The sequence below is a fragment of the Phalaenopsis equestris genome, unplaced genomic scaffold, assembly GCF_001263595.1.
Source record: "Phalaenopsis equestris unplaced genomic scaffold, ASM126359v1 Scaffold000198, whole genome shotgun sequence".
In the NCBI taxonomy this organism is placed as follows: Eukaryota; Viridiplantae; Streptophyta; class Magnoliopsida; order Asparagales; family Orchidaceae; genus Phalaenopsis; species Phalaenopsis equestris.
This window is the reverse complement of record NW_018164640.1, coordinates 464,015-477,005: the sequence shown is the minus strand read 5'-3', so window position 1 is coordinate 477,005 and position 12,991 is coordinate 464,015. Positions and strand designations below refer to the sequence as shown.

The following is a 12,991-nucleotide window of genomic DNA, read 5'->3' as shown; positions in this document are numbered from 1 at the left end:
CTCCTTTGGGGAGACGTCGGGATACGCTATTTTATCAAACGAAATATAAATTTATGCATCGGTATTCATTAAATGTAACGGAGTGTGACGGTGTTCTCAAACGAAGCATCGATTTTGCCTCCATTGAACCAGAGCTTTTCTCTGTAATAAAAAATGGACTACTTTCATTCTGCTCAGTTTTCTTCAGTAATTACATTTTACACCACTCGAATCAAGGAAATAAAAAGATCAGTTCATCTTCTGAGTAAAGACTATATGAGTTTGATTAATGATTTTAATCATTCCATACATGACCAAACATATTTACAGTAGCAGCACCATTTCTGTGTGCCTGTATCCTAAGCCATGAGTTTGCCTAAAAGCCTTTTCTTTGGAAGAAAGATGGAAACTTGTTGAAAGAAATAAATAAAGATTGGAAAAATAAAAAAATAAACTCATCAATTATGTGGGAAGGAGAAACCTCAATGTCAACGGGTGGCATAAAAATGCACCCTTGTATGGAAAAAAATCAACTAATTAAAGCTGTCTAATTCATGAACATCCGGCAGTTAGAAGCATTGCAAAGGCATGGAACTTTGCATTCTTCCGCTTCATCAGGATCAAATAGATAGTCATACCTGCAGCAGATGAAAAAGATATATCTTCACAACATAGAATGAGTGAAATATAAATTGATTTTTGTATAACTAGATATATACATTTATTTTAGTAGATGGATGAGCTTCTGAAGTTGGATCAAGTTTTGGTTTGAATCAAAGTCAATAATTCACGCATTGTTTACCTCAACTAGCTTGGTTCGAAATCAAGTTAAATAACTTAAAGCCAACTTAAGCTAATGTCATATCGACTCGATTGAATCATTCAAACCCCATTTGCTAAGTGTTACATGAGGTGCTAAACAACTTTCATGTAAGAGGCAATCTTTTTGCACATTTTCTATACAAATTACCATTGGTCAAATCCCATATTTTCTCATTCTACACAATTTAATCTAATGGTCTTATAGACATATAATAAACCCATTGTTATAATTGCCCAAACCATCTACTGCCTGTTTTACTTGCCCAAACCATCAAAACATCAAGGGCTTATTTGGGATCAATTTTATTTTTTGCTTTTGTTCTTATTTCTTTATTTTTAAAACATAATTGTTTAATGTATTTTTAACAAGTTTTTATTTATCGTTTCTACAAACAAATAAACATGTTTTTGAAAATACTCAAAATAACTTCTAGATATCTTTATCTTGAGTATTTTCAAATATAATCATATCTTGATCAAGCATAATAAATATGTTTTGTTTCAAATCAAAATATAAACAAAACACGAAAAACTAATAATAATAAAATAAAAATAAAAGTAATTCCAAATAGCCCCAAAGGATATGTTAACAAGTTGAGTTTGACTGAGCCCATGAGTAAACTCATATAACATGCATGTATGGCAACTCCGTCATAATACGACATAACTTATTGGTAAACTAACCATCTCATTTCATCTAGAGATTAATAAAAAGAAAATCAAAACAAACGAGAATGTGAGATGCTGGTTATACGTTAGCTCGTCGCCGGCAGAAACATTGGTCTTTGCGATGAGAACAATCCTACTCTCATCATTTCCCACACTCATAATCCTTGCATAGCAGTTGGGCATGCACTACATCACAAAACATAACAACACAAAAAAATTAGTAAGCTGGAACACACAAAATCTAAGTATGACAAAATAATTTGAGTTGATGGCCTCACGGAATGGTTGATTAACCGTGCAAGATTTCCTTTATCTGTAGCGTCAACCACAACCTCTTCGCTAATCTTGAACAACTGCAGACAGAGATCCCTTATAGTAAAAGATGATGAATGAAAATGCAATGCACATTAATTCATACAAATCATTTTTGCATGTTTTCTCATAATACACCTTTGGTTTACTAAGTTTCAGTCCTTATCCTTTTTTACATTCATTTTATCCACTCACCTAATTGGTATATCTTCTTGCATCCAGTTGCATTAGCTGAAAACATCTGATTCATTTTTCATTATCACATCTAATTAACAGTTACTCTCTTTCCTGTTGTAATCTAACAATGTCAATTTAATTCCACTCAACTTAGTTATTAGCAAAATCTTTATAGCACAACACATATTCAAGTAATAAAACTGGTCTGAGTATAGTTTATATTTAATTTTGGTTCGCAAAATCTTCTCTTATTATCAATTGAGTGGCCTAACAACAATAATTTGCAGATTAGTGAGGTAAAACAAATTATAATCTTTAGCTGATATTTGCAGGAAAATGTGATCAACATGAAATAAAAAGTAGTACATAGAAACTCACATAGCAATCCTTCCCTTGTAATCGGTAATGAGCCTCTCTCAAATTCGCAACACTACCCCGCACTTGTTCACCGCGGTACTCTAGAACCTGAAAAAAAACATAAGCAAAAGTTCATACCACTAAATCAGTTCTATATTTGATTGATCCAAAATAACATTACAAAAATAAATAAACGCAATTGTTAAGAACTTGATAAAATGTAACAAAAATTAATAAGTAATATGAAGTAATTGCATCACAAGTAGCACTTTAAGAATCTTTAAAATTGGTAGTGATAATATGGATTTCCTTGCAGAAGAGATTGAAACAGAGCAATGCTTCTATGGCAAAGAAACAATCTGAAATAAAAGTAATCGTAATACTTGAGAACTCTCAAAAGGTTTACTTAAAAAAATGTTTAGAAGAAGTTGCACAAAGTACAAGATATAGAAAGTATCTAATCATTCCATAGAAAAAGAGTCACCTTTTAAGTAATAAATAACAACTGCACTTAAGGAAAAAAACAACTAGAAATTATGTTAGATTAGCTGAAAGTAGAGAGTACCATTTCGCCTTCTTGAATATTTCTGCGAGCGAGTAAACCCCATCCATGTATTCCAGATCTACCAAAACAGACCCTACTGTTTTCCGTTGACTGAAGCATTCAAAATGTCAAAACATAGTCCAAATTGTAATGTAAGGGTAAATTGTGGACAGAATAGACATGCCTGCAAATAGTAAAGCCGCTCTCTGAATGAAGAAAATGAATTAGGATCCCTTTCCTCCTGTTTATCATTTACAAAAATGTGATAAATAATATTTCTTCGGGGCGTTTACATACATACCACACAATTCATATGTATTTGCATATCGAACACCTAAACTTTAATTTTTACACCTTCATATCACATTAAAAAAGCCACCATTTTAACTTTTATGAAGTGAAATACACCTTTTGGTGCATGAGTGAGGTGGTATGCATGTAAAAAATTGAAGTTTTGGCGCTAGAAATGTAAATACATAGGAATTATGTGACATGTATGTAAATCTTCCTATTTCTTTTCTCCGATAAGCATTATTAAAGCAAAAAAAAAAAAACAGTCCAGTGCACTGCACGTGAAGTTTCACCTTAGGAGCATTCAAACTTTGAATTTCATTCAATGGATGATAGCGAGGTCCCATAAGACGATGAGCAACGGGTTCTTTCTGCATCCTCTGACAAGAATTAGAAAGTAAATGAAAAATAAACTTCTATAAGATTTGTAAAAAATTCTACAATATAAGGCCAGAAAGTTAAGTTTTAAGAATGAGTATAAACTCTTAGCATGATCCAAAGAAACATTTCATTAAAATGCACCTTAGAATCAATCTTTTTGTATATCCGGCACCTTGCAGCGGAAGAAGTTTCAGAAATAAGAGTATGAATAATAGTTTCATCATCATTGGTTTCTTTCCTAATCAGCCTTGAACCATTTTTCTTTTCTTTTTTACGGAGCAAGCCTCTGGCTGAGATGATTCCATGAGGAGTATGTATGATTAATACATTATCAGGATTTGGGGGCCTGCACATAAGATAGGCTAAATAAATATAAAATTGACAGTTGGAGTGAAGTTGGTGAATAATAGAAACCTCTATTGAAGCTGTAGACATGTCAGAATGATATGAAAAGTACATCTTAGGTTTCAAAATCTAAAACACTTGGCAGAAAAATCCATGCTGATTTGCAACAAAGAAACATAACAGGCAGATTCAGATAGCATTATGAAAAATACTAAATAATAAGACAAGCAGATATTGGTTTACCTGTGCTGCAAACAGTATGAGACCATTTTGGTTACTTGTTTCCTGTTTTTCTCTAGGCAGTGCAACTGGCAAAACAATAAGATGTTAAATTGAGCCTTCATTTCACACTTGCAGAGAAAATAGACTTCATCAACTGTTATGCTAACATAAAGCATTCAAGACTAGAATTAGATAAATAAGTTAAGTGCCGACGTATCGATTACCTTGATTTACTGAAAAATAAAAGAAATTACATATTTATAATAGGGAAAAAGTAAATGAAAATCCGTAGATTGTGACAGAAATATATATATGGCAACAAAAGGAGGTTTTTGTTGTTCAATCATTGAACCTAAGTTATCTTTTTGTTCTTTTTATTTTTTCAAGCCTTTAAATGGGATACAAGGTCAAAAAATTCTCAACAGATTTCAGTATGTTTGTTAAAGAAAATACACACAGAAATTATGACAGCACGAATCTCAAGAAAATCAAACGGTCCAAGAGAAAATGGCCTAATACCAAGACGGCCGACCAAAAGGCGGATAGGTGAACCAAATATCTAGCCTGATATGGCAAACCCGAGACTGCATAAATCACAAAGGCGGTCGAAGTGCTATTAGCTTGAGCAGCTCACCTAGACAAGAAGAAAAAAGTCATCTAAGCCTGTCACCATGATGAAGTCAACCCGAGAGAGAAGCTTGTCCCTCTGATTTTCATATTGGAATCATTTAGTTGTCTCCCTCAATACCATCAAAAGCATATAACAGGTCTCACCCATCCCACTAGGATCCTCTTGTCCAAAGAAAGGCTATCCAATGAATTACAGTGATTTCTCTTTGCTCGATGGCCTAGCAAAACCTTGTCAACAGAAGCTTCTTCGTGGAGATTGAGGGTCGACGACCGGACAACGCCTACGGATCGACAAAATTTGGTCAATTGGACTAGTCAACCAGCGAGTCGACTGACAGTGTTTACAAATCTATCTGATAGGTGACACCGTTAGAACCAGCCAACCGATAAAACTCATCGAAGCCCTACCAAGCCTAGGCGACCGATCAAGAGAGCAGCAAGGGCCTGAGCCACAAGAGTGAAATACTTGAGTAATTTGTACAGTCCCTCTTAAGTAGGGGCATAAATATAACTCCATATGTTGCATCCTCTTTGTCTATAAATAGGGAATCATTTCATGAATACAATATTACAAGATTCCCTCATTTTGTTCATTGTTGTGCTCCCAACTCCCCCCCCAGGACAGACTGGAATTCGGCAGAAAAAAATGCTCAAGAAATGGAAACTCGTGCTCGCCTTCCTACGGTACTCTGGCTACGAATAAAACTGAGGCCCAATCCTCACTTATTGATTATTTGACAAGACCTTTTCAAAGACGAGAATCAACTACAACAAAACAGCTAGTAACAAATTATAGCATCATACAGTCAAATGCAATCTTATCAAATATTTTACGGATGACCATCAAGTGTTGAAGACAAAACAATTTTTTGCTCATATGTTCAATTTTCACAATGGTTTAATAATAACCATGACAAATAAAACCGCCATCAGTATCAATCAAAAAGAGGACAAACAAATATAAAATGGTTCTTCTGTTGCTTATTTTAATTGCAACATTATGGTTTCTGCACTGTCTGGCGGGACTGAAAAATCTAGTTTGACTAAAATTTACATGGCATATAACATAAGTTTTTCCTATTATTGCAAAGGGAACTTTTACAAATATGCCACATTAGCTCAGTAAGTGTGAGAATAAGTTTACAGGCATACCTCCATTTGAAATCCTGCTCTGGAGGCACACATAGCATGATAATAAGTGGAGCATTTGTAGCATTGTGTACAAGAACCGTGCATCTGCTTACATATTGAACATGTCTGATAGGGAAAAAAACAATTAACTCATTTGTAACTTGAGAAAAATGCAGTCATTCATATAATTAATCAACTGATATAAGTCCGTCATAAGATTCAGTGTATTTACTTTAGCCAAAGACTGCAATGGGACATTCAATATACCAACAGCAGGCTCCATCTTTTCACCACTTGCAAAGGAGACTTCAGGTTGAAACCAGGCACAAGTGACATGAACCCAGAGTTCTTCTATATCTGTAGGCTTTAGAGCACCACCTGCCCAAGTTTAATAAACTATATCATATTTAAAATTGCAACAAAAATTAATATTGGCACGGAAGTAATATAAAATATCAAAGAGTATTAATGGACAAAAAATTCTTTCACAGTGATCTTAGGCTTGAAGCATTGTTAGACTCAATGGAAAAAAATTTCAGTAATGCCTTAGATCAAAAAACAATCTTTTTCATTAACCAGAAATAGTACCTTTTACTGGGCAGAGGCAACACTCCCGTGTATATTGAGGTGTTTCACAGGCTCTGCAAACCCAAGATGTGAAATCACGAATGTTTCTTGCTCCATAGCATTCTTGGTGGACAGCTATTTGGCACCTGGAAATAACATCAGAGTACATGAATTGTCAGTGTCTTTAAGCATTTAGGAGCAACTTGGATGAGTAGCACCTATGAATTCACACAAAAAAAAGAAGAAAGAAGAAACTTGAACATTTTGGAAGAGGAAGAGAACCCAAAATTACCTATTACAGATAATAATTTTATTGTAATCCCAGTCCTCAACCCATCTACAGATTGCACATCGCTCTGTTGTCCATTTAGTATACACTGGTTCATATTCTTCTGTTTAAGAGAAATGAGAATCATAAAAAATTCATTTTTCAATGCTTTTCAGAGCATAAATGGAGCAACATTGCTAAAACTGTCAAGAAAAGTTATCCAAAATTGATCAAATCAATATACCTTGCAAGAAATCAAGCAGTTTCTGTTTTCTCACTTTTGGAGATGGGCGCTTCATATTGTTTGGAAAGGGAAAGAGTGCATTGTATTGGTCCAACTGTAGAGTAACATTAAAATGTTAAAAATTTTCAGTGGTCCCCGCTCCTTAGAAGTGTCTTAAAATATCAATAACTGTGGTAACAAAGACCATTTCTTTTCAAAGAACTGATTTTTATAATGGCATCCTAATGATGATAAGAAAATAAATAAGTTGACTTAGTACCCATTTTCCGAGCGATAGCATTTTGTTTTTGACCTTCACGCTACTCTTCCAGTTTTTCGTTTTGCAACCGGTGTGCCGCTCCCATTCTGTTAGTGTTATCTTCTGTGACTTGCAAAGGCCACAATGGCATAATACCCTTAACAAAAAAAAGTTTAACAGTATTTATTATTAAAATGCATTTATGATAATAAGCATGTTGAAAAGAAAATTAAAGAAAAGACATGGTTGTAAAAATAGTTGTGCGAGTGGATGAGGGAAGAGGGGCTTTGATTTAAACATTTCAAAGCCCATTTGCAATTACTACCATTGAAGGATAGTTCATTGAGAAGCTTTTGTTGTTTAATTTACAGATTTAAGAAAACACAGTTAAAAGCTTGTAAAAATGGTTAGAAGGAGCAACCTAATGATTAGATGGGAAAGCGAAAACACATTCAAAAAATAAGCTATTTATTTTTTTACATGATGGAAGGTTGGTCAACTGATGCTTACATGTGCTGCTCAGGAAAGTATGTCCCGTCCACACCTGAACAAATTACAGCCACCTGGCCGGATTTCATCTCTACCCGACCACCGTGATCATATCTGTTCAGAAATGAAGCAAATTTTAATAATAATACAAAAAGATGTCAATCCAAATCATTGAGAGAGAAAAATACAATAAAAGGGATAATTACGTACAAACCACCCGAAACATGGATATTTATAAATTAACCATCCAAGTAATTTTTTTGAATTATCAAACTGATGTATTTAGAATTTGTTAAAATCAAAAATATGGGTAGAATTTTTACCATGAATTTTGATATTTGACAGAGAATTCGAAAAATGGATAAAAGAAGGTGGTTGATTTGTAAATAGCAAGTTTTAAGTGGTCGGTATGTAATTGTCCGAAAAAAAAAGAGAAAAAGAGAAAAAATAACCTGTCTTGTGAGATCTTTTTATTTGCATTTGTTGATTCGCTATGAAATTTTGGCTTGCACTCCGGACAATAGTAGTTAGTACTTTCAATATCCTTTATAAAATTAATATGTATTAAAATCAGCACAAATACACAAGGAAGATGATGGCCACAGTTAATCTCATGAAATTATAACGCCAAAAGGATTACATGAAGCAGACCTTAAGATTGCTACACATTTTGTCACATTCCGTATGAACCCAGACTTGGCATCCATCACAGCAAACCTGCAATAAAAAGAATATTGCAGATAAAATTTGAGTTTTTGCACTAACATACACGTTTGACGAATAAAAGAAACCTTTATGACAGTGAAAGTATATCAACTTACCCAACTCCCATTGTCCGAGCGATGCCAAATCCTCTTGCAAATTCCACAGTATTGTTTTGATCTCAATAGCTTCAAAGTATAAAAGTGACCATAAAACATCAGAAATGATTGAGAAATGGGTATATGTGGAGATCCATATCTGGCAATAAGATTCTAGTGAATTCACTCAATGCTCGCCATGATATACCTTTGCACAGCGCCTACAGATCAACTCTTCTGATGTCTGCTTAATATTCTTCGTATTTTTTAATGGAAGTGTCAATCCACAACTTTCACATTTATACCCAAATTTGTCTCCTGACTGATAATGAAAGCCCAATCAGGTCCAAGAATAACTAAACATGCAATACTCTGGTAGATTGAAAAGAAGGATTGGTGAATAATCTGAAAATATATTGAAAATCTGTGTGGTTACTTGCTGTGTGATGCTAAAGCACACCAGTGGGCCAGGGCTAGAGACCTGATTGATATTTACTAGAATACTATATGGGAAAAAACTCTTCAAAAATTAATAATATTATCTTGCTTTAAGAACAATTTCAGGTTGGCAACATCTTAAAACTGAATCAGAGAGCATGGATACATGTGAACTGTAATAATCCTTTGGTAATGAACTCCAAAACTAAACAGGATTGTTCCCTCTTATGTTTCAACCAAACTTCGTCACTGGATTCAGCTATAAAACCCTTGTGAACAACTGCTCATTCTCATATATCTCTTGACTTAAAGATAGATAACTTCATTGCAAATGTTAATTAAGAAAAAAAAAAATTTGGTTCACAGGATATGTCTCAACAGGATATGTCTCAAATTTGTTTGATTTACTTCACTTTCTAATGAGTGAAGTAGATTTACATAAATACCACTCGATTCTTATGTATTTACATATCGAACACCTAAATATCATTTTTTACATATATGTCAACTTATGCTTTCAAATGTATATTTCACCGTTAGAAAGTTTTAAAAATGGTATTTTTAATGTGATTGGAAAAGATTTAGGAAGTCTAAATGTAAAAAAAGTAATGTTTAGGTGTTAGATAAGCAAATACATAAGAATTGAGTGGTAAGTATGTAAATGCCCCCCAAAAAAATATGTTAAAATCCAACCTGAGAGTATATCCTGACATAAACTTTTCAAAAAAGCAAATGCTTGCAACCATCTTGCTTGTACCTGTGACAGGCATTCCAATTCATGGTTAGAATCTGTAGCTTCTTGGGTGCCTCTGGGAACAGACTGCCTGTCTCTCATCTGCACGCCCAGACTACCTTCATCAACTTCAGCTCCGCGGAAGCCCTGCTCGGCTAAGAATGCCTCCTCGATGGCCATGCGAAATTCAGAAGGTTTGCTTCTGTAGAGCTCCGTCTGGCTTTGAAACCTGCCACAATAGACTGCTGGTCAGAAATAGAACCACTAAGGAAAGAATCATGCAATATTTTCAGAGCTCCACTCACAAACCTTTCTATATAGTCCATGAATGGAAATAGCATCCCCTGTTTAACCCATCCATAGTCCTGCCCATAAAGTTGAGGTGAAACACACAAAAAACAAAAAAAAAATTTAAAATATACTATTTATAGTCCAAATAGTTTAAAAAATACTAATTTAATCAATAATGTTTATTAAATGACAAATATCAAAATAAAGCTAAATCTTTTTCCTCTGCCATTAAATAGTTTAGATAACAGAAAAAAGGTTACACAGTTGCTGCCCAAATTAGACTTCAAAATAAATCTACATAACTATTAAATAATTAACAATAATATATAGATATTATGTGTCTCCAATACATAGCAAAACTAGAAAGATTTTTAAATAAATTCCTGATTTAAGAGAACGATGGACCATAGCTCATCATAACATGAACACAAATTTTAATGTGTGATGAACGGCAATCCATCAATCATTCTCCCGTTGAGGAATTTTCATGGCAATTTTGTTTTTCCACCATGAGTAAGAATTAGATCCCAAAGAGATACAGGAAGGTTACGCTGTATAATATACCCTTTCATTACCAGAGAACCCAAAGAACATCACACACAGAGCTCCAGAGATTCGGGAATTGAGCACCATAGCTGGAGCTTGCAGAGCTGGATTGATGACAATGGCAGGCCAGAAAGGATACTTCTTGCCGGATTTCGCCCAAACTACATCCCCCAAACCAAAATCCTCAGGGAAAAAGAAATCTTTTCGTTGCTCAGCTCTATCTCTTTGAAAACTGTGCTCCTCCATTGGTCCTTCTGGAGAAAAGCTAGCAGGAGCTTTAACACCATAGATCTGCGGCTGAAAACGCTCCTCCAAACACACGAAAGCTTCGTAGAGGGATGTAAGAGTGCTTCGTGAAGTCGAGTACTTCCTCACACTGAAGTTCCTGCAAGCTCTGTAGCACTCCTCTTCCCTGATCAATGCGAGGGAGTTGGCTTCCCCGGGATTGAGAAAACCATTTTCTTTATATCCAAAACTGTCATTTTCTTTGTATCCAAAACTGTCTTTCTTACGATCAGGCGGTTTTGCTGCAATCTTTAACTCCGGTTCCATTACTCTGAACTTCGGTTTCTCTTTCTTCCACGGATCAATGAGAACGGAGTCATTGAATCGTGAAGGAAGCACTAGCATCCGTCCCCGGGAGGTTCGTACAATCGGCGTTGATGGGGCCGGCGACACCGTGGCCGGAATCGGTACTAACCGCAAGGCTTCCGCGGCCTCCAGCTCCGCTTCGCCGGGGAAGAATGAAGCCTCTTCGCAGAAACTCCGCCGGAAGTCTTCAGGAAGGTAAGGAAGCCCCACTGAAATCCCGATATCGGCTAAAATCTCGAGCGGAAAGAAGCTATCAATCTTCCGTCTTTTCCGTCGGCTTCCGGCCGCCCCATCACCGTCGCCCTCTCCATCTCCATCCGCCTTGCAACGCTTCAGGCTCGGCATTTGCCCCTGCAGGCTCCGCTTGATAATCATCTTGTCCCCTCACCCAGAACTCAACCCTAAATCCCAGAAACAATCAAAGACGAGATCTTGATCAAGCAGAGAGATATATATCGAATTCCAAGCGCCGAAACGATGCAGCAAAAACCCTAATTTGCACCGAACTCGCGGAGGATAATTGGGTCGGATTGGATCGCAGAGCAGGCGACCCCTGCACCTGGAGCCGCAGCCAGCACTTCTCCCTTTCTTCCTCCTTTCTCCGTTCAACCTATTGACCTCGAAGGAGAGAGGTTTCGTCTAATTGCAGCCGCAAGCGCGAGAGAAAGAGAGAGAGATGAGGGAGAACAGTAGACTTAACGCGTCAGGTGCAGCGAGGCGAGTCCAATGGGGCTTTATCGCTTCGCCCAAATGGGAGCTAGAGATGGCTAAACTCAAAGTCACCGATTGCCGGTCCACCTGCCATGGTTTTTTAATCGATCCGGCGGGAAATGGAAAACGTGATGAAGGAGGGAAGCACAATTTAGAGCTCCCCAAATGCAGTTTCTTTTCACTCCAAAACCTTTCCTTTTTATTGTTTTCAAATCGATCCTTCGGGATTACGTGGGTGCGGAAAACTCGCAATGGCGGATTCCTCTCAATTAATTAATGGCGCTCGCGAAGATATATGACCAATTTTACTCTCCCGAGTCCGAACAATGAATAACTAACCAGATTGATTTAGTGCATGAATTGATACAATTTGATTGATGGCTATAGTCGGTGCAGATTTTGAAAGTGTTATATTGCCTCGTGATGAAGCTGGATTAATGGTGAGAAGCAGGGTTTCCGAGTCCCATGCATGGGCTGCTCCTCGCCGAGGGAGAAGACGACTCCAAAGACGAGACTTTTAGGCTTAGTGAAAGTAAGACGAGTCAGATTCATGGTGCTTGCGGTTTGTAACAGCAAGGCGTCAGATTTGAAGTTTGGGTTTAGCCATTTTCGGCTTGTGCGTGCAGGCGCGCGAGGATTGGGCTTAGAGATGCGAAGGAGAGAGCGAGCGGGGAGATTAGTGTAGATTCATGATTTCTATCAGCGGCCATGATCCTGATCTGCTTATTTCCATGTGCGGAATTGGGTTGAGAGAGATGGGACTTGGAATTTAGAAGTTTCGATTCATGGTTTGTTAACATTGAGATTAGCTGACAAATATTTTTTTTTTTATTTAGAAGTAGTTCTGCTGCTCTGGCGAGTAAGCGGATAATATATGTACAAATTTGTGATATTATGGTAGTATTATGATGTTATCGTGTGTATACACTAGGGCTGTCAAAACGGCTCGTTGTTCGCGAACAGCTCATGTTCGGCTCGTTAATTTCATTTGATAAGTTAACGAGCCGAACACGAACTAAGATGTGTTTGTTCGTGTTCGGCTCGTTTTGGCTCGAAATACTACTCATCAAGTTTATATATACATTGAGTAATATTTTAAAAAAATTTAATTAACTAAAAGGCTACAAAGATTTATAATCAATTAAAATATTGATTAAGAAAATAGAATAAAAATTATTAAATTAGATTCAAATGATGTTTTAATATAAATAATAA

At 36.2% G+C, this 12,991-nt stretch overlaps 1 protein-coding gene across 1 annotated transcript; it reads right to left on the bottom strand.

The window, feature by feature from the left end:
• Positions 1-216: 216 nt before the first annotated feature.
• Positions 217-12,669, bottom strand: LOC110022600 (histone-lysine N-methyltransferase ATX4-like). The gene is made up of 23 exons (XM_020721635.1): positions 10,493-12,669; positions 9,947-10,002; positions 9,662-9,866; positions 8,675-8,788; positions 8,488-8,556; positions 8,318-8,383; positions 8,119-8,210; positions 7,688-7,780; positions 7,199-7,334; positions 6,940-7,033; positions 6,720-6,819; positions 6,449-6,573; positions 6,093-6,238; positions 5,882-5,986; positions 4,121-4,185; positions 3,674-3,878; positions 3,445-3,531; positions 3,045-3,101; positions 2,882-2,971; positions 2,338-2,424; positions 1,749-1,823; positions 1,556-1,656; positions 217-617 (listed from the first exon to the last, which is right to left on the bottom strand). The coding sequence occupies exons 1-23, from the start codon at positions 11,438-11,440 to the stop codon at positions 527-529; spliced, it is 3,207 nt and encodes a 1,068-aa protein (XP_020577294.1). The 5' UTR covers positions 11,441-12,669; the 3' UTR covers positions 217-526.
• Between the last annotated feature and the right edge of the window lie 322 nt (positions 12,670-12,991).

Bases quoted from the DNA above. Each gene is read 5' to 3' on its own strand.
- LOC110022600 (XM_020721635.1), bottom strand. From the start codon at position 11,440: ATGATTATCAAGCGGAGCCTGCAGGGGCAAATGCCGAGCCTGAAGCGT. The intron at 10,003-10,492 runs GTATATTATACA...CTTTATGGGCAG, and splicing joins GGTTCTCTGGTAATGAAAGG to GACTATGGATGGGTTAAACA. The intron at 7,335-7,687 runs GTAAGCATCAGT...TTTTTTGTTAAG, and splicing joins TACTTTCCTGAGCAGCACAT to GGTATTATGCCATTGTGGCC.